Source organism: Molothrus ater, chromosome Z (genome assembly GCF_012460135.2).
Source record: "Molothrus ater isolate BHLD 08-10-18 breed brown headed cowbird chromosome Z, BPBGC_Mater_1.1, whole genome shotgun sequence".
NCBI classification, from domain to species: Eukaryota; Metazoa; Chordata; class Aves; order Passeriformes; family Icteridae; genus Molothrus; species Molothrus ater.
This window is the reverse complement of record NC_050511.2, coordinates 14,199,431-14,221,014: the sequence shown is the minus strand read 5'-3', so window position 1 is coordinate 14,221,014 and position 21,584 is coordinate 14,199,431. Positions and strand designations below refer to the sequence as shown.

The 21,584-nt window shown below is 36.5% G+C and overlaps 2 protein-coding genes across 2 annotated transcripts; one reads left to right on the top strand and one right to left on the bottom strand.

Annotated features, from left to right (window-relative positions):
- Positions 1 to 562: 562 nt before the first annotated feature.
- On the top strand, positions 563 to 8,205 carry SELENOP (selenoprotein P). Its single transcript, XM_036403385.2, has 5 exons — positions 563 to 630; positions 2,210 to 2,413; positions 3,593 to 3,805; positions 5,402 to 5,519; positions 6,379 to 8,205. Exons 2-5 carry the CDS (start codon positions 2,223 to 2,225, stop codon positions 7,039 to 7,041), a joined length of 1,185 nt encoding a protein of 394 aa, XP_036259278.1. The 5' UTR covers positions 563 to 630; positions 2,210 to 2,222; the 3' UTR covers positions 7,042 to 8,205.
- A 60-nt stretch (positions 8,206 to 8,265) lies between these two features.
- CCDC152 (coiled-coil domain containing 152) lies at positions 8,266 to 20,663 on the bottom strand. Its single transcript, XM_036403386.1, has 8 exons — positions 20,577 to 20,663; positions 19,390 to 19,495; positions 13,265 to 13,333; positions 12,098 to 12,162; positions 10,576 to 10,678; positions 9,744 to 9,871; positions 8,747 to 8,833; positions 8,266 to 8,388 (listed from the first exon to the last, which is right to left on the bottom strand). The coding sequence occupies exons 1-8, from the start codon at positions 20,661 to 20,663 to the stop codon at positions 8,266 to 8,268; spliced, it is 768 nt and encodes a 255-aa protein (XP_036259279.1).
- Between the last annotated feature and the right edge of the window lie 921 nt (positions 20,664 to 21,584).

The following is a 21,584-nucleotide window of genomic DNA, read 5'->3' as shown; positions in this document are numbered from 1 at the left end:
AGCAGCATTGATTTAAATGTCTGAAGTTCTGGGCTCTAGCTTTCAACAAAGCTGAAGAACTGGGAGGTTCTACAGAGAAAAGTTTGAAAGCAGAATGATATAACCAAGAGCAGCTGGGCCAAAGGAGCTCAGTATGCACATGCCCACAGATGGAGCACAACATTCTCTAAGGCAAATATCAGATAAAGCACATGAGAAAAAACCTGCTAGCTCAGCGTTTTTGTAAATAGAGAAGTACCTTCCCCCCCTCACTCTGGTTACCACTGTGTTCAGAAAATAACTCCTCGGCCCATCCCCCTCCTCTGACTGTACCACTACCTCCAGCTGGCTGGGGTGACTGACAAACTGCATAACAAAATATTTGAAGTCATGATAGTAAAAATGCTTCACTATTATGCACAAGAAATGGTTTCCACTAGGGATTAGTTAATGGAGAAATATTTTGGATACTTTTTGCTCAAGGGGTTTCCTTTGCTTGCAGGGTTGTTCAGAAAAAACTCCCTGAACTTTGAACTGTATCTGCAAACTGAAATAAACAAGAGCCATATAAATACCACAGCCCTTTTCCCCACACTGTTTCCTTCTGCAGCGGAGCCAGGCAGAGCTGCCAAGAAGGGGGAGGAGAAAAGGGTAAGTGTGCTGGGTTTGCTGTGAAAGAGCTTCATGACTTAAGATTTGGCAGAGTGTTTGCTTGTTTCTTTGGCTGAAAAGGCTGACTGTGGAAATTTCCATTGGAAACTAAGTTGAAAGTTGAAATATGAAGAGAAGTATAAGGCAGGACATGGCTCCCCTGCAGCTTGCAGGGCACACAGCTGTTGCTGGGCGCTGCATGCCAGTGCTGCAGAAGGCTGCTGGAAGGCAAGGAAGGATTTCAAAATGTCATGAGAGTCTCATGTGTTCATAATGGATATAAGGGCAGGCTGCTTTCCTGATGTGTGGAAAGAATAGAAAAAGGCAGTGTTGGTATATATTGGACCACAGTTTAGTCTTCAAAGTACTTTACCTAGAACGTCGGGAAAGAACTGTCAGGGACAGCTGGATTTCACAAATGCAGCAACAAATCACTCTTGTTTCAAAATGTCGATTATTATTAATCTTTTAGGCTATGACAAGATGGATGGAACATGTATTATTTACCAGAATTTATTGTTTCCAAACTGTTTTGTGGTCACTGTCAGACTTTGATGTAAGTGGTGAAATTGTACAATTCCACAACCTAGGACATGTTGGTGAGCAGCTTTATAATTTTAAGTATTTCTTGATAATATGTGTTTAAGCCAAAACTGAGATGTTAATGGAATAAAATGAAAAGGTAATTATAGCATTTCTTATATGCTTTGATTTTCATAAACATTAAGTGAGCTAAGTATGGATATGAGATTTTATAAGATCCGAGGAGTCCTGAAATTCAGTTTCCATTTCTGGTTTTTGCAAAATTGTTTCTGGTGCCTGACTTCTTCATAGTTTTTTCTCAATGGGATCCAGATACTCCAGACTGACTTGTAAAAATTTTGAAGTATTTTTTATTGTTTTCTGCTATGTTCTGTAGCACTTACTGTGTACTGAAATCCGCTGTTGATGTGTGTACTTTTAAGACAGTGGAATTATCTGTAACTGGAGTGAACTGGTCTAGATTCTTCTTGACATAAACAGGCTTACCACAATTTATTTAAAAAAACAGGAAACAAGGCCACTTTAAAATCACTGAAGTGTTAAAAATGGTCAAAAAGAAATTACAAAGAGAAAGATTAGTAGTACTGAAAAAAATTCCAGTTATTTTGAATGTTTACTTTGTAGCTGTTCAAACCCAGTAACAAAAAAACCCACAAAAACCTTCAAGCACCTCAAAGAAAAAACACCTGGCTCTATTATAGAGGAACTCTACTGAAAAACCAAAGAAATTGATCAGTAATCAAAGAAATTGAGCAGTAAACAAAGAGCTCAAATTTATTCTTAGAGGGCTTTGTTTCTTTTCTTTTCTTTTCTTTTCTTTTCTTTTCTTTTCTTTTCTTTTCTTTTCTTTTCTTTTCTTTTCTTTTCTTTTCTTTTCTTTTCTTTTCTTTTCTTTTCTTTTCTTTTCCTTTTTTTTTTTTCTTTTTTTTTTTTTACTGAATGGAGCCAATATGCTGCCCTGTTTTCTTATGGGAATTTCAGAGTCTGAACTTTGTTTAGGCATTGGCCTTACTTTATTTGTTTTGTCTCTTGTCAGGTAAAGCCCAGCCATGTGGGCAGGCCTGGGGCTAGTTCTGGCCCTCTGGCTCCTCCCAGGAGGAGGGACAGAGATCCAGAGCTGCCAGGAGCCCCCAGAATGGCGTATTGGGGAGGAGGACCCGATGTGGAACTCCAGAGGCTCGGTGACAGTGGTGGCTCTCCTCCAGGCCAGCTGATTACTGTGCCTGCGGCAGGCTTCCAGGTAAGCGTGGGTCTCATCCCGGTTTTTGTTACCCAGCTGAGAATGCTACGTGTGCCCTGCCACAGATGCACTCCAAGGACTCTAGCTGCCCCAAATGCCATCATCCCCGCTGGCATGTGTGACCCAGTGACCTGGCTCACTATCAGCAGAAGGGTTCTGTGCCAGTGGGCAGGATTCTTTATCTCTTGACCTACTCCTGACTGGCAGATCATCTTCTCCAAATTAGGTTTCCAACATAATAAATAGTATGATCAACTTGACATTAATGAAACCCAAACCACAGGAACATCCAACAGAAAGAGCAACAGATCATTAATGTAGCAAAAATGGTGAAGCCAGGAAATATCACAATTCTTTAATATTTTTAGATCACCTGAAATAGAGAGATCTGTGATCATTGATTTCTTATGTAAGACCCGTAGAGGAAAAAATAAACCAAAACATGTGCTTTTCATGTGGCTTTTCAGCCTGCATTCAGAGATCCTACACATATTTTAAAAATCCAAAAGTTAAGGTAAATACTGTCCTGTCAAAAAATTGATGAGGCATTCAAGGAAGTCATCAGTGTTAGGTTTTCATCCAAGACCTGGGACATTGGTGCTCTATTTTCAAGAACTTACTCCTTGCAAATAATTAGCTATCATGACAGTAACAATAGCAATAAAATAATTTCAAGCTGAGCCAAACAGGAATTGCATAAAGCTTTTATCTTGATTCATTTGGGAATTGTGAAATTATTTTGGCTTAAAAATTCATAGTGCCAGTTTCAGATTTGAATTTTAGTCACGGTGAGAACACCTTAGTTGGCCCCTCTAGGCTGCACAACTTACATATCATAATAGGCTTTGCAAGTTTATTAAGAATTTGATTTAAAAACATAGTGGTAAATCTGTGGCTCTGTCAAAGTTAAAACTGGGCTTTGTGTTTGGCTTTCAAAGTAGCTGGGTTTGGTTATTACATTTTAGAAAAAATTTGAAGAATCTTCCACATTTTAGACTATTTCTTATAACTGAAAAATAGAAGTCTTCTAGAGCAATTCCATATGAAAAATACAATTGAAAGGGAAGAAACTCCACATCATACAGGTCTATTAAAAGCAAGATGGAGTGTATTAACTTTTGTGTCAAATCTCATGATTCTCTAATGATTTATGGTCTTGCTTCTTTACATACCCACTAGTTTGGAGGACCTGCGAGTAAAGTTAGAGAATGAAGGATTGGTCAACATCTCGTATGTGGTTGTCAACCATCAGGGAGCTCAATCCCGGAGGGAATTTCACCTACTAAAAGAACGTGTTTCAGACTACATTACTGTCTACCAGCAAGATGAGCACCAAGAGGATGTCTGGACTACTTTAAATGGAAACAAGGATGACTTTCTTATCTATGACAGGTGTGTGCTTGCAGACAAACATGGGAAAATATTTGCATGTATTTTGAGTAGTGTTTTGCGAATCTCTCTATTATTTCATTGATATGCAAATCACAAAGACATCATGCTCAGCTTCTAAGCTGAACTGTGTAAAGTGCTAGTATTTACTGGAAAAACAAAGTTACAAAAGCAAAATCTGCTTTTGCATAAGTAATTTTTTAATGATTATTTTTTTTCTTTATAATTGCCATGGATTTAGACGAACATAAGTGAGTGTAAAATTTGGTAACACGTTCATTTTTTTATAGTGTGTTTATTTTCAGATAACTTCATTACATCCATGATTCAAAATAGAATCTTTTATCTCATGGAAACTCTTTGATGAGAGTTGTTGAAAATGCCATGTAGCCATAAGGAAAAATTAGAATTTAGTTAAAACTTAAAACTTCAGAAGAAAATTGCTTTTTGATATAAGATTCTGCCACAAGTATATCTTGGCAGTACCAGTAGGAAGTGAAGTTGAAATCCCAATTTTTTGATTTTGATGTGATGGTAGTTACTTGAAAAATCCTACACTTGAAACATGTCTATCCTTGTTACTTTATATTACTGTGATGAACATTCCAAGTTCACACTAAACCATAATAAGCTTAATACTGAGTTAGAAAGTTACTCTTTTTCTGTAATGTGATGAATTTAAACAAATTAGCTACATGAGGTTTGTGGGATGAAGCTGGCAGTGGAATGATCTTGAATGTTACAGCAGCAAATATGCCCAAGTAAGGAAGGCTGTCATACAACAGACAAAGAGAACAGTGCTGTATTTCATCTGGGAGGGGGCCCAGACACTTTGCCCAGAGCTTTTGAAAGGTTGACTGGTTCTGTGCTCTTGACACACAGGGTATGTGTACATTATAAATTGGCTTAGCACTAGCCTGGCCATGATCCATGATGGGTCTAGGAATCTCTGTTCTTATTGTGCCTTAACCACGAAAGCTTTGCCTGCTGCTGGTCCTAAATGTGCAGTCCACATGTGGGGAGCTAAGGCCAGGGGACTGTGTGTTGGCACTGAACGAGCTGCCCTTGTGTACAGGTTCTGCATTTTCTACAGCTCCTTTGAGCAGATCAGTTGTTTAGTCAAGATCATATCAGAACCCTCAAGTGCAGACATGGGGCAAGCAGGCACCATAACAATCCCCTCATGCACAATAAATCAGTAATGCAGGTGCACCGCAGTGTCCATCCCAGTCAAAATACCTGTCAGGTTGCATAAAAAAACACTTGGTAAGGATGCAGCAGCCACTATGCAAAGAACCCTTCTCATTATCCCAATGGGTCTGTAACGAGTGCACCTCTGCCAGTCTTTAGTTCCACTCTAGGACAAGGCTTCTGGCAGTGAGCTACCACATCAGCCAGAAATGATGCTTCACACCCTGGCCAGCGCAGGTGAGCAGGCAAGCATTGTAAGGAAGATACTGGATTTGCCTGTGAACTGGGGCAGAAACACTCCTTGTGGACTGTACAGTGTGGGTGGATTGATGCAAGTAAAGTGATGTATCATAAGAAAAGAGATTTAGTTGTAGGTATTTGTAACCACAGAGTTCTTTCTCTCCTTAGATGCGGCCGTCTCGTGTATCATCTGGGTATGCCCTACTCCTTCCTGCATTTTCAGTATGTGGAAGAATCTATTAAGATTGCATACTGCGAAAACAAGTGTGGAAACTGCTCTTACATGGTATTTTCTTGTCTCATTCTGTGTATAATAGAAAAGGGGATTTGATTGGTATTAAAAAAATATTTCAGTGTGATTAATCCAAAAATATACAATTTTGAATTTACATATTTCATGCATCTTGACAGATAGTTTTTAAACATTTTTCTAAGCAAATTATATTTGATTTTGAATAGACTGATTGACTATCTGAATTCCTGTCCTTGATAGAAATGCAAGTAATTGTCAGAAATGTAATGCAATCTTGGAGATTAATTCTGTTTGTAGAGCTATAGAAGTAGTGAGCAATTAACTACTCTAATTCTGTGGGATGGGTAAGTACGTATTTTTTTTAAAACCCAGAAATCAAACTCCATCTGGTTTGTGTTACTATTTATTGTAGTTTGCATTTAAACACAGTCTACAGGAGTTATTTTAAAAAAGTGATAATACAAGGTGAGAAATTATTGTTACTGCTATAAAAGAAGGGTAGCTTTCTTTAGTGAATCATTCAAGTCCAGAAATACTTTTTAGGATTATCAAGAAATGTACATACTTCATGGAAGTTCAATGAAAATAATAATTTTTGATCCCATTGTGCAGCGTTCCGGCTAAGTGTAGACTATAGACAGGACAGATGTAGGATCTAGGAAAAGAATAATTGTTATTAGCAGTTACTGGAATTGCTAAAAAAAGCCCTGTATAGTTGACAGTTGTGTGACAGCACAGGGCTATTTCTTATATGTTCATATGTTCAGCAAAATAGCGCTAATAACTTAGAAGTGCCTTCTCTTTCATGCTCTGTAAAAATGTCAGTTAATCTTTTACATCTAGTTTAATTGAATACACTGCCCTGTATTTAATGCAAGCATCTGTTTTGCAGGAACCTGATATTGATGGTGTCTGTGAAAACATCACTAAAAAAGCAGTTGAAGAGCTGTCAGAGATAGAACCCGAGCCGACAGACCAGCATTCCCACCCCAGCCCGCACACACATGGACACCACCACCGCCGCCACCACCACCGCCACCATCACCAGGGCAGTCGTGATCCCAAACACGAGAACCACCAGGCTGCTGCTGAAACTGACAGACATCATCCTCACAGCGCCTGGCGCCACAAGCTTTTCAGCCGTCACAGACACGGTCAGACAGGTAGTCAGGAGCACGTAGACACTGCCCCTCCAGGAGAAATTGTGGAAATTCCACAAGATAAAAAGCTACGAAAGAAAGGGAAAAACAGCTGCAAAAACCAGTTAACTTGAAATTGGCAGACAGGATCAGACTCTACCTCTGGTAGCTGATCCTGTCATTGTCGACACCTTCTGTTTGAAGAAGTAGGGAATTCTGTCACCTGACAGTGTCGCGGAGCACTACCAAATTCTTGCAGGTGACACGGGCAGCTGGCAGCAGAGGACGTCACTGAGTCTTGACAGTGCCGTCTGCTCTCTGCTGCCTGACATTCATCACCAGCAGGAGCAAGTGAAACTAGTGACACCTGACAGTGACAGGAAAAGGCAAGGAACTGATCCTGAAAAACAAACTAAGCACCTTCCAGAAAAAAGGGAGTCACACTAACTCAGTTAATATACTTGCAAGAGCAGAAAAATGAACAGATTTAGTGTTTTTATTGCCCCAAATTCAAAATTGTGCTGACAGGTATGGGTAAATTGCAAGGAAGTGTATTTTTAGAGCAGCGCTCTTAGAATGATTGAATATCTGTCAAATTCCATCAGTGAAAATCTTCACGATTTAAAGGAATTTGGTTGACCCCTAGTTTGTTTTTCAGTTCCACTGAGAAGGTGTCTGCATTCTCGATTAATTTGTCTTTCTTGTTTCTCTTCTAACATTCTGCTTGCATTTGTGAGGACAGGAGCATAAACTATGACCTAGGGGCTCCTGTCTGATGTTTTGCAATCAAGAACAGAAGAAAACCAAGATAGATACTTTAATAATTTTTTATTAGGAAGACAATAGATTTGAAGTTTGTTTTTTTTTTCTAACCTGGGGATACAAACCATGTACAAGCAAAACTTACTCCTAAGCAATGTGACAGAATAATTCCACATAACAAATGTAATATATAGACAGTAACTGTTTTATTTTTAAGTAACAGATTGATATACTTTATTTTGACAAAGCTTTTTTAACAAAGCTAAGAGCTTTGTGGCTCTTAGGGACAATAAGACTGTCCATTAATACATACTACTACAGCATGTAAATTCCTACTAAATCAATTAGATCATCCTGAAGTGAGAAGTAGCATCAACAACTGAGAGTCAGAATCAAAAAGAGGGTGGGATGAAACAAGTTTAATCTTTGTGTAATGTTGATATTTGTTTATAACAGTGCTGAATTTGATAAATCTGTACCAATTAGCAATCCATATCAATTAACATAATATACCACTTAAACTTGTATCAATTCTCTGTCTATAGCCTAGCATTCCTAATGTTTGATTAACTGAATGGAAGTAAATCCAGTTGTTTGAAGGATTCCTGGATGAAGAAGAGAATATTCATGAAAAGAAAACTGCTATGAAAGCATACACCATAATTAATGACGGTTTAATAGGGAAATTACTACTCCTACAAAACCTGAACCTTTTTATTGTGAATGCTGATTAGCAAGAGAGTAGCTTTGAATATATATAGAATGCATGCCTTTGGAATGTTTGACAATAGTGTTTTCAATAAAACATACTTTCTTCATATCTTGTTTTTATTTTGAGATGCAGAATTTGAAACACTGAAATACTTCAAGTCATTTAGTCAGAATCTCCTCCGTTTGAAGGGCAGGTCTTGGCCTTTATTAAGACGTTGCTCCAAGTCTCTTATGGTATTTCGTAGAATTTCAATTTCCTTGTTTTTCTCTTCCTGGAGATGCTGCAGCTTCTGTAAAAGTACAGGCAAAGGCTTCAATCTTAAACATCACATAAAATTATGTAACAATTTGTTTTACTATTGCAAGTAAACTATATTCTAATAAGAATATTTTCCTCAGTATTTTATATCACAAAATTACAAAAACTATTTCCCCAGAATCCTGTTTTTCTGCCATCCCAAAGTCTTAAGCCTACAAAAAAAAAAACCCAAATCCCAAAACCCAAGCATATGCAGAGTATTATATCAGTGTCACTGATGTCAGATCTAAGTTTCCAGGTTAACAATTCTGTAGGAGAAACCCCAGGGAACTCCTGTTTCAAACACCCTGGAACAGTATCTGTGTGCCGCACACTATGAGAGCACCTACCCTTCGATAGATACTTTGTGGCAAGACTGAAGCGTCTGAAAAGGACCTGGTGGTTTTATCCTGAGCTCTTGCCAATTTAGCGTTGAACTGAAAGAATCAGGCAAAGACAAAATGGTGAGAATGAAGGGGGGGGGGGGGAAGGTGTATTAAATATGTCAAGCATAATTTTCACTTTTTATTAGTTGCATTTTTTTACCTGACAGTAGTAGCAGTAACCCTTTCTACTAAGTCTAGAAAAACAAGGCTACTTATGTTTATTTTAAAAAGAATGCAGTTACAAGCTGTATTTCTTTAAAAAAAAGCCTCAAAGTTTTGCACAAGTGTACAAACACGATTAACTAAAACCATGTAGATAAAATAGATGCTTCTGAAAAAAAGAATAAAATTGAAGGCTTCTCAGCCACATATCTACAGGAGGAGAAAATACAGAAGGTGCTAATATCCTTCAGAACCATCATTCTTCTCTTACGTTCCAAGGATTAGTCAGCCTGAACACTTCCACATCTTAATTCTTTTTTGATGTATTTCCTTAATTCTTTCCTTAATGAGACTGTTTTAAAACATGAGCAATGAAATACATGTTGAATGCTCTCTCTTAAATCTCTGCAGGATTAGAAATTTTTATTGGAATTTTATTTTAAAATATATCTATTCTCACCATTCAGAAATTACAACCAAGAAAGTTAAGCAGAAAACATTGTTGAATTTTTTAATAGCTCAAAATCTAAAACTGTTTCTAAGTAATTTAATTTGGAACAAGAAGAGAGCAACCTTCAGTCTCCCTACACAGTAGGTGGAACTTGAGTCCTGAGCAGAAGTCAGTTACCATTGTGGAAGGGAGCACCTGCCACTGATTCTCACAAAGGCAATAAATGATTAAGTTTTCTAGATTCCATCATATTACTTTGTTAAGTACTAATTAATATTTTTTCACTACACAGTCTCTGAAGTTTACCCAATGCCCAGTTCATCTTTAAGTCAGCTTTGTAATGCATACCTCTATCTGCAGTTTAATTATTTCATTCTGCTTCTCTTCATTTTGGATTTTCAGCTGTCTAGTTAGCTCTAATATTTCCAGTTCTTTTTTCTCTCTCTCTTCTCTATACTCCATTTCTTTTACTTCAACTAGCAACACAGTAACACCAAAATTATTATTATAATAGATGAAAAATTAACATCATTTTCCAAATATTAAAACTTTCCTGAACATCAGGTAAACATTTCACTGGAAGACAATTCAAGCAAAAACCATACTTAAACTATATGAAAACCACACTGTCCTTTTAAAAAGACACCAGTAAGATGGCATCTTTTTAAAAAAGGCATATAATTTACAAAAACTTTCCTTGTTTTCATGTATATGGATGACCAAAAAAATACTACTTTTTAAGGTTATATCTCTAATGGAGCCAATGAACATAGAAATCAGTTTTTCCTCACTGAAGTATTATTTTTTTGTGAAAATAATGTTCTACTCTCCTGAACACAAATAGAAGATTCAAACAGCAATCTAGCTTATAGTTCAAAGCAAAGTTCCAGTTGACACTTAACTCAAAATTTCATTCCTTCTGATCTTTATGCCAACATTCCCAGCATTTGTTCTAACCATCTGGGAATTTCTGCTCATCCCATGTTGCTGTACTATTGCTTCATTACCACTGTCTGCTCTCTTCATCAAAGATAAAATTGCATTAAACACTGCCCACTTCTAGCATTCACATGTTTCCACTAAGAAGTGGAACTCATATTTATTCTAGACAAAACACAGCATCTACAGGTGACAGGATGTTTTACCCATTGCTAAAGCATTCAGTCTTCAGAGAACTTACATTTTTTCCTTGTATCGCAATTCAGCTGTGTTATTTCTAATTTGTGGTCTTCCTCTTTGTTTTTAATTTCTGTCATGAGTTTCTCAATTTGATCCTTATGCTCCTGTGAAGGTAAAATGTTTTGTAAAGATCTTTCAGTTTCTGTGCTCTTAGCCTTCTGCAAAGCACAACCATCATGTAAAAATATACAGTACTCTATAATTCAGTACTTGTTTTATCGTCAATCTTGTAAATTTAATTGCCCAATTACACAGTCTGGCTGAAGTCCATAGATTGAAAACATAACAGATTTCATTGTATTACAGCTATCTGTTAATATAAAATTGGAAACTGTAGTTCTTAGGAGAACAGGCAAATGGAGAGGTAATATTCCTTTACCGAGAAGAGGATCTGACACAATGATGCAGTTAGTTAAGGGACGACAGTTTCACCTTTGTGGGTTTTTGACTCAAGGATTGCATGATTCGAGTGTGTGTTTTGTTAGTATTGCTTGCACAAAGAATTCCACAATTCCATGTTGGCAGCAGGAGACACATCAGTGATACCAGCAGCAGTGATGCTGCTGGCACTGACGTTCAAAGTTTGAAGATGCCAGTTATAAATTTACTCCAGTAGGAACAGCAGAATTTTCAAGGAATTGTCTGTAGCTGCCACTGTTGAGGTGCTGACTCCAAAGCTCTTGTTGCAGCCTTCTGACACCCACCAGAGCAGTGCCTGAGGGCACTCACCAAGGCAGTCACTGATTGGGGATCAGGATATGGGGACATGGTCAGGTGCCTTCAGAATGACACCAGGAAGACACACCATGCTCACACATGTGTTTAATGGGTGGAATAATAGTTTATCACATCCTTCAGAAGGCATTATTAATTTTTCACTTGAACAGTCAAGATAATAGCTCTACTGCTACTAATACTTAAGTTTAACTCATAGCACAAACACAGGCAAAGGAAATCAGATCTGCACCCTCCACATGGAGAGAGAAAAGAGAGAACTATGACTAGGGCTGCTGGTTTTACCTCCTTTGCAAAAATGAGTGCCATAGATACAAAGTACAGAGATCATATATGGAATTTATTATGAGGTACAGATAAGAAATAGAGACCTACTATCTTTGTAGTATTTATTCCTCAATAAACTGGACAAAATTCAGACCACGCCTGATTCTCTGGCAGCACAACCAGACATCTTTAATGTGAAAACCCTATTTCCACACGAAATTTTATTTTAGTGCAAGGGATTAGAATGATGAAGCTGAATTTGAATTTAAAGCTAAATACAGCTAAAAAAACCCCAAGTGCATCTTAGATTGAGCCAAAGTTCTCAGCACCAAGGAGTTTTGACCTCTTAGTTCTTCTAACACCTTCTACATGGATACTGTCATGAGAACAACCCTTCTCTTTTTACACATGAGAAACATTAACAGAAGAGCACCAATAGCAAACACTAAACAAAAAGATATACAGCATAATAGAGATGCAGTATTATTCCTTTATCTAAAGAATGATAATTTGTGACATACCTCTTCACATGTCTTTAATTTATCTTCCAAGATGTGAATGGTTCCCTTCAGTCTATCATTTTCATCTACATAAACAAAAACTATATGGTACACTACAAAGTACATTTTGACAATTTCTTTAGCATGAAAGAGGAATAAGGAAATTACTTGCATTTTTTGACTTGGCTGAACTTTGAGGAACTTTTTTTATAGACATTGTAGTCATCATTACAGAACCACATACTCTCTGTTTCCATTTTTTAACAAGAAAAATCATAGTTTAAGTTTAATAATAATATTTACTTGGTATTAGAACTTTCTTTAGTCCTCTGAAAAATTATGCATTCAAGAAAATTTAGATGCAAAGTTCTTTGACTCAGAAAATAAAAGACTATTATCATGGCTACAACAGTTTCAAATGGGAAGATGCAAGTTCTTAAGTACCTGTTTCCCAAAAATCAGAAAATTATGCAAACACAGAATTTAAAGAAAATAGATTTTAAAAAATTATTAATATCAATTTAAGTATTAAAAACATCCGTATACTTCCAATGATAGAGGTTTATTAATATATATGTTAATATGCCTTGAATGCATAATGGTTATAAAATTAACTTCATGGTGTACTGCTGAGCTGTAGTATAAAGATATAGCAAACGCTTTTTTTTTTTTTCAAGTAAAAATGAGTAGTTGTCAATGTGGATAGCAGCAATAAATGTGGATAACAGCAATAACAGCAATAGTTGTTAATGTGGATAACAGCAATAGTTGCAATGTGGATAACAGCAATAACATTTAATAACATTATATACTAAGGATTAAGACACGCTGGTTTAACACAGTGATAAAAACTGTGCATAAACACTTGAATAGTCTACAATCCAACAGCTGACTGGTACTTTCTCACCTTTTGTAAAATTGCCTGTGTTATGCTACAATGAATTTAAAGCCCAACTATTGATTAAAATAACCTCCTGGAGGCAGTTACCAAGTAAACTATGGCAATAATGGCAATAGACATTTATGACTGCACACGATTGATTTAAGAAAATTTTTTTTGTTTCTCTTTGCCTACCAGTAAGTTTCTGTGTCTGAAAAAATTCAGTAAACTTAAATGAAAAAATTAAATGCCTGCTCATTTGAAATTACAGTACAGCATACATATAAAATAGCATTTTTTGCCTTTACCTTTCACATTACACTGGTTTTCAATGGTTTGTGTTAGTCCCTTTATCACATTCTGTAGAGCACTGCACTCTGAAAGAAATTTAAGACCCAGTATTTTTGAATAGTGTCTCCACAAATTTACATTTTGCTCACAAAATTTTATCAAATATTTTATAATAATTTTTGTTAAATATTACTCTAAGTCTTTTTACTGACTGTAGAGATAATTATTATTACGTGGTTACTGCTTAATTTTAGCTTTTAGTTTGATGATTGATTAAAATCAATTTTATGAAGCAATACAAACAATTTCATAAAAGTATTAAATGTTTGTTTCTAGTCAGAAAACAAGTATCTTTTTGTTTTCTGGGCAATACTAGAAGTTTTCCATATCAGGCTTCCAGCAATTTGATGTATTTAATGAAACTGACTTACTTTCCTGACGGTATTTCTTTGCCAATTTTCTTTTTAACAATACCAAGAGAATCCACTCATTGCAGTCTCTCACCCCTTTTTTACCCCTTTCTTGATGCATATAACATTCATCTTATGGCTCAACATAAGCTTTGAGAGATTCAGAATATGTGCTATGGTTCTATTATCTCATTTTATACAACAGAATTATATATGCAAGCTCTTATCAGTTTACACAGTTGTATTTCATAATTTTATTTTTAAAACTGTATTTTTAATATTCAAACACCATGTGTACTTCCTGTAATACAGGATTTAGTTTTCATTAATATGACTTTTATCCCTTTTGTTCATTGTAAGTTTATCAGTAGAGTCACAAAACTGTCAAAGACTGACAACAGCAGAGGCTCTACAACTGAGGTTGCTTGCTTTTAAAACTTCTTTTTCTCTTTCCTAAGTACCACTGTGTTTCCTAAATGTTTTTTCATTTCCACAACACATAAAAGTTTGCTAAATAACAGTTATTCATCTTATCAAACCAAAGCCCTTTTGAAAACTGTCTATCATATCGCTAAAGACTACATTACAAGTGAGGAAGATGAACTAAGATCCCAGCTAACAGGTTCAGTTTTCCGCTCAGTCTTTTTGACCGTCAGCCTGATCTTCCATCAAGTCTTTTCATGCAACCGAGTAGGTTAGCCAGATACCTTTTTCCGTTCCGTATTTCCAAAACAAAACCAGTAGAGGGAGCACGAGCAGCACAGAAACATTGCCTGCCCCTCAGTGCCTGTGCCGGATCAAAAGCAGCTGTGGAAAAATCCTATTCAAAGTCGGAATGACGAGATCAGCATGCCCGTCTGTACCAACTAGTTGTAGTACAAATTTCCTCCCATTTGAAAATGTATGGAAATTAACTCAGATGCTTGTAATTCATACACAATTTGGAAAGACATCTGAGTCAACACTAGAGCAGCAGCTAGTCTTTAAAAAGAATCACAACTGTTTAAGTGTAAGCCACTCTTTTGTACAGTCCCAAGAATATCTGCTTATCTTTCTTATCTTTAAAGGATATATCTTTGCAAATTTCTTATGTACCTAAAGTTGTGACTGGAAAAAAATTCCTGGGAACCCACAAGTTTTGCTTGCCTACATTAAGGAAAAGAAGCAGAATTTTTCTTAATGTTTGCAGCCTTGCAGATCACTGTCATAGCCTCTGCTATGGATCCTGTGTAGCTTATTCCCTGTAAGGAATACTGCCTACATAAAGAAAGACTGAATAGCATAAGTGTTCATCTGTATTTATGATTGATTTTTTTACAGGATAATTACATCAACCACTTTTTTCTTTAATGCCTTAGAAATGTCAAATAAACAAATACGCAACCCTTAAGATGCTAAATAGAACCTCCTTAAGTATTTCACAGACAAAAATGTGATTGCTTTATTCCAGAAAACGACATTAGAATTTAATTCAGAACTGTAGCATCACAAGAGTCTATTTAGCCACCACAGAAAAGGTTTAAGAGTAGAAAATAAAGATGTCAGACTTGTATCTGTCTAAAATGGATCTGCAATTATGTACACAAAACAAAAACTGGTTTTTTGAATCTCATCTTTTTTTAGCAAAGAACGTATCAACAGAAAATGATTAATTTATGACCTTTCAAGAGAGTGTATATGCAGGCCAATCTGCCTTTCTTTTTCCATGTTATCCTGGATATAAGTGTTTCACTGCCCTCTCCCTTGATTTTTAGGTGTTTTCTTTTTTCCTTTGCCTTTTTTTTCAGAATTTCCAATCTTCTTTTACCTTAAACAGTTCTAGGAAAGACTTTTGACAAGGATATTAAGGACTCCCCATGTTGTCACTTATTGAAGATTTCTTGGGGTGTGAAATACTATTTTGTTGTTGTTGTTTCTTTAAACAAAGTGTTCTTCAGCCAGGATAAAATTCCACTTCCTCATCCCACTACCACTGGTAGCTGCAAACCCTACAGGATAGGTGGAACAACAGCCTATCCTTCCACAGCCCTCTTTCTTCCTGCTCCTCTGCTGTAAGAAATATCTGTTGCCTTGGACCAACTCTTCAAAAGATACTTCAGGAGCTGTGGCTGAGTTGGGTTCTGGGAAACAGCTTGGGATGTAAGGCTCGGAGAAATATTTTTTCCAAGCCACAACTGGCAATATCACTCTATAAAAGCTATTCTCACTATTACAGTCTGTTCAGATAATTGTTGCCAGAGTAAAGATTGGAAGTATCAATGCTGTATTTGGTCCCTTGTGCCTCTCCAGTGCTGCAGGGGACCCCTCTATAACCCCATCAACATTAATGGGGATTTGGGGTCTCTTTTAATACCACAGTGCTTTGACCTTTCAAAAGGTTTTTATAGAGAATTTAACTATTAGTTGCAAAAGTTTTAGTACTCTGATTCTGAATATCACACATGCTATTACCTCTTTTGAAGGGTCAGTGTGGAAGATCAATTTAATAAAGGTGCAAAGACCATTTCTATCAAATGCAAAAAGAAAAATAAAAATTGTTTAGAAATGTTATAGACTTACTAATTTATAATCACTACATCAGCCTTTCACATCCTTTTGAGATACTCCTAAAGTCACCACCACTATTCACATGCTCTGCTCATCTCCAGAAACATGTTGACTGTTTACCTGAAGGTTCCTGTGATAGTCTCTGCCACAGTTTATGTCAATTTTCTGTCCTAGAAGTTTTTTTGAAACTCTGCTTTATGAGAACCAATAATGAATACAGTTCAGAACAATAAACTTACAAGCATTTTATGCCCTGATATTTGAAGGGTTTACCTTATTGGTAAGTGCATTATTCTAATAGTTTACCTTACTGGTGAGTACAGATCACAGAACCACAGAAAGGGTCCCTACTGGGTTATCTGGCCCAACCTCTCTGCTCAGGCAGGGCCATCCCAGAGCACAGAGCACAGGATTGCACCCAGATGGCTCTTGAATGGCTCCAGTGGGGGAGACTCCACCACCTTTCTGAGCTTAACCTAACAAAGCAGCCATGATAATTGTCTTTATTTCTAAATAAATTCTATCCCTTTGATGTCTTACTCATATTTTATTTCATTATCATCAAATAGCTTTCAGAATCACCTCTTGGATGTCTCACATTGTTCCAAGTTCCCACTTTTCACTGGTTTTTGTCAATGTTACTAATATCTCTGCAATTACTCTTACTCATTGACCAGGATCCTTGTCTTACAGCAATTCTGCCTCCTGTCTATATCTGCACTATCCCTATAATTTCAATATTGTTGAGTTTTGTTTTTTCCTGACTATCCCTGTTGCTGAAACATTAGTTCATATTTCAGGCTGATTGCTCTGGTATTTTTACTTGGACTTCTACCACCCATGCTTCTTTTTTTTGTCCTGTGTTTCAAAAGAAGCTCCAGAGGCTGTTCTGATCAGTTATATCAGCGTAACTATCTCAACAAATAATTTCTCTCTTATCTCATGAAAGTGAGGCAATACTGTTTACAAAGCTCAAATCTCTCTTCTGACTTTGATCTGTTTTCAGTTCATTCCTCTTGTCATCCCAGCAGCTCTGGTTTCCTGAGTTGTCTCTTTCATTTTCTCTGCTACTTATCATAGGTTCTATAGTAAGAATTATTTCTTCTTTTTGCCCAACTTTTCCTTTCCTTTTTTACAAATTGTTTTATATAAACCCATTCCTTTCTGGTTTCATCAATAAAGAAGCCTCTTCTGTTTCTGAGTGACTGTCCTGCACTGTCTGACTTTTGTGCTGAATAGAGAAACATGTGTTTCTGACTCAAACCAAAGTTCCATCCAGTTCACTATGCCACTTCACAATACACACTATGAGACACTTCAGGAAAGATGAAAAAAAAGCTAGATAAATGCGATCATTAGTACATCCTCTCAACTTCCCAAACACAGAATGAAGGGGGACGATGAGAGATACTGTTTTTGTGTTTAAAAGTTTGTTGTTTTCCATTTTTTTTCCAATTTTTTTTGATTAATATATACCTCTGTTATGCACAGGCTTCTGTGGAACTGACTTTATTTTGTAATGTGTGGCAAAGTTCCTCCTTTTGTTAGCTTTAAATCAATATACAAGTTTTATTTCCATCTAGTTTTTTTATTACATTAGACAATGAATCTTCTATTCTGTAATCACTTTCTCTGTGCCATTCACAATTTTACAGCTATGAGTCATATCAGCTCTATTCTTTGTCCTGGCTGAAAAATTCCCAGCCAACCAGTTTTCCCTCAAATGTCCCAAAATTGTGACCAAACCTGTGAAAGTTCCAGGTGCATTTTCCCCCATGCACCTTCTGGGTGTTTGGCTGGGCACAAGGCCATCTTAGAAAGAGTATAGATGGTGACATTGAAAAAAAGGCTGGAGCAGATTCAGAAATAGCCATCCCTTCTTCCCATGGGAGCTGCTTGTAAACAGAGGCTTTTGCCCTTGGCCTATGCTGCAGTTGTGTGACAGCCACACACTAGACCCTAGTCATGACCTAGGGAGTGATTTTCTGGCTTGACATCAGATCGGCTTCTTCACTTGGGACTAAGTAGAGATCCTTGGGCCATGTCTGGCCTTTTTGTTACCATTTCTGAACTCCATTCTGACTCAGCCTCCTGAGTCACTCTCATCAGTACAGACTTGTTTGTTAATGTAGACTTTTGGCTGACCGTGGCAGTCCTCGCTGGGCCAGCCCTGCATGGGCACAGTGGGAGTTAGCCTTGCATGGTTAAACCCCTACATCCATGGTCTTTGTTACAGGAGTAGTTCCTGATTCCTTGTACCTTGCTCCCTCCTAGCAATACCAAGCCTTGCCTCCTTCCCTGTTACCTTTTCTAGTTCTGCTATTGTCTATTTTGAGATGTGTGGACCAGAACATGACATAAAAATCACAGACCTTACAGAGTCATAATGCTTATTTCTCTTTTTTTTTCATCATCCTGCCTACCACTGTGTTTGCTTTGTCTACTGATATTTTAAGAGAATACAAATATTTTAAGAGAATAAAAATATTTTATGAGAACTGTTTAGAGGACACCAAGACCTCTTTCCTGAAAAGCAGCCGACTAACATCAACAATTGTTTATACAAAATGCCTCCCATTTGTGCTGCTACTGGTCTCCATCTCCCCTACCATCTTGTACCATGAGTTTTTGGTGTATCTGAAGAGATTTATCATCATAAGCAAACTTCACTCACTCAATAACTCAGTTTCAATGCTCCATTTCTGATTATGCTAAATTATCCAAGTCCTAGTGAAGATTGAAATAGAACCCAATTGGCAATATCCCTCCTGTGTGAAAAGTTTATTCCTACCTTGCTTCCAAACTTTTAGCAGGCTGACTTCCTAGAGATGAAAGTCCCACAAAAAATGCACCTTTCATCTACTTTACAAACTACAGAAGAATAAGCAACCACAAATCCATGCTAAGCACTAGATATTGTTTCTCATTTCAAATACTCATCTGAAAACAGTTCTAGAATAAAACAAATCTTAATTTTATAGTTTTCCCTGTAATTCCTCCTTTGTTTCACAATTTTTTCATTATGATTATAGACTTATAATTCCCACTTATAAGTGGTAAATGGAGTTTTATTAGCATCCATTGAACAGTCCAAATCCTCATAAAATTAATAAAAATATTACTATTTACTATGAGATGGATTTCACTACGATTCAGGATCATACCTATCTAATAAAGTAACTTACCCTCTTTTACTGATTCCTCCTTTGATTGGCTTAATGTTAGCAATCTGTTACATTTTTCCAGCTGATGAATCAGTAGGTTATTTGCATCATTGATTTCTGATATTTTCTAGAAAATTGGAGAATGACTAACATTATATTACCATGTTTTATGTTTTGAGTTTTAAGTGAATAAAAAAATTAACAATTCCACAATACTGCAGTCCAAGACTGTAATATTTCCCATTCAGGATATTCCTTTATAGAGAAAAATGATACTAGACTTGAGATCCTTTACTGTTCCAAGTTTACCCTGCAGAACTAAGAATGCTGACTTACATCATGAGTTATAAACTATTTTCATGTCAGTCTTGTAGCCCAGAGTCTGGATCAATCCTCTGCAAGGTTCTTTCTACTGCTTAGCATATGAGGCTGTCAACACTCTTGCAGAGCAACAACTTGAACAATATGTGGGAATAGGAACTGGTATAATAAGTTTTTTCCAAGAGAAATGCTAAATTTATTTCAGGTGCTCCTTTTATACTACCTCTAGTATGGATTTGCTGACCAGGAATCAGCGGAAAGCTGATCAACATCAGTCTAAAAGAAACACAGTACTGATTTTCCTCAGAGGGTCAATCATTTGAGAAATGACACACACATAAGATAAAGGAAATTCAATGCATATGGAATGTAGGAATTTGTGCTCCTGATAAGGCAATGACATTTTTCTAGGACAAGAAAAGACAACTTCTGAAAGAACACCCCAGCACTAGAGCACCTGGTCTAGTGAGAGGTGTCTCTTCCTACAGCAAGGGAGGGTTGGAACTAGATGATGCATAAGGTCCCTTCCAGCCCAAATGATTCTGTGATTCTATGAAAGCAGAGTAATGCAGTTAACCTTCAACACCATCTTCCACAGTCTTCCTAAGAAAGCAAATTTGGCCTCTGCATGATTAAAATTCTAGCACAGAAACAAAGGCTTCTCAGATTTCACTCAGAATCCACTCCTATGTCTCCAGGATACAGTCAATACAAACAGCTTTCCAAAGGAAGTTGGTATTACAAGGCATAACAGTAAGCTGATACAACTTAACATTTTCAAAAAAATTTTGAAAATTTTTTGAAATTTAACATTTCAAAAAAATTTTGAAAATGTCACATAATAATTATAGATGGCAGTCTCAACATTTTTTACCTTCTTCACTTACCTTTTCTATCTCTGAGAAGTCATATAAAAGCTTATCAAGGTTCACTACACTGGTTTTCTTCATAGTTTCTTCATCACTATGATTCATTTATTTCTGGATTGTATAATCAAATGATGACTAGATATATGTAAAAAAAAATCAATAAATTAATATATTTATCATTCACTCAACATAAAATCTAAGGCAAAAATGTAAGAAGAACAAAGAAGACTCTTTTTTAAATTGAAATTTTATTTTTGCATTGAAGATAAACTTCAGCCTGTTTAAGATTTTGTATTTCTGGGAAATACAATGAATGTCAGAAAGCCCAAACAATACCTGCCAAGCTGATATATTGTGGCTGAATTTGGAAAGTTTGCTGTAATTAAAAAAGTTAACCTGGATTCACTTCCGTAGACAGAATAAAGCACCAGGCACATATTAATTCAGCATTCTTTATCTGTGTAGATGCTCTAATACTTGGCTACTCGGGTTTAAAGGTACTTACATATTTTCTTATAAACAACAAGTGTTAAATCAGTGATAGGCACATAAACCTTGCTGCAGAATAAAAAGACAGTATTTTGAAAGGCACCCATATAGTTCCAGATTTTTAACATAACCCCTATTTTTGTAAAGTCTACTTACAGAATCTTCAACATATATTTGCAAGATGGATCGGAAATATACAACATGAATGCTTCTAAAAATATTCAAACTATTTCTCAACATCAGGCTCCATGAGACAAAAATTCCAATACCTACTAGTAAACCATGTGGTCCAAACAAAATCACCACTTCTATGCAGAAATGTGTGAACAGCCTTTTTACACATAACAAAAAAATTGCAATCAGGGAGATGAACTAGAAGTTAAAATGTGTTCACTACCCAGAAACTGAATGAGTTTCCAGACAGAAATACTTGCAGTACAGTTAGGCAAAAATAGGTAAATGCACAACACTAAGCAGAAACCAAAATGATAAAACTAAGTAATTTTCTTAGTCATTCAATATTTACAGGCTTTTATG

Coding starts and splice junctions, on each gene's coding strand:
- CCDC152 (XM_036403386.1), bottom strand. CDS start 20,663: ATGAATCATAGTGATGAAGAAACTATGAAGAAAACCAGTGTAGTGAAC. Junction 12,163..13,264: donor AAACCAGTGTAATGTGAAAG/GTAAAGGCAAAA, acceptor TTGTTTATGTAG/ATGAAAATGATAGACTGAAG. Junction 8,834..9,743: donor TAATTAAACTGCAGATAGAG/GTATGCATTACA, acceptor TGATTCTTTCAG/TTCAACGCTAAATTGGCAAG.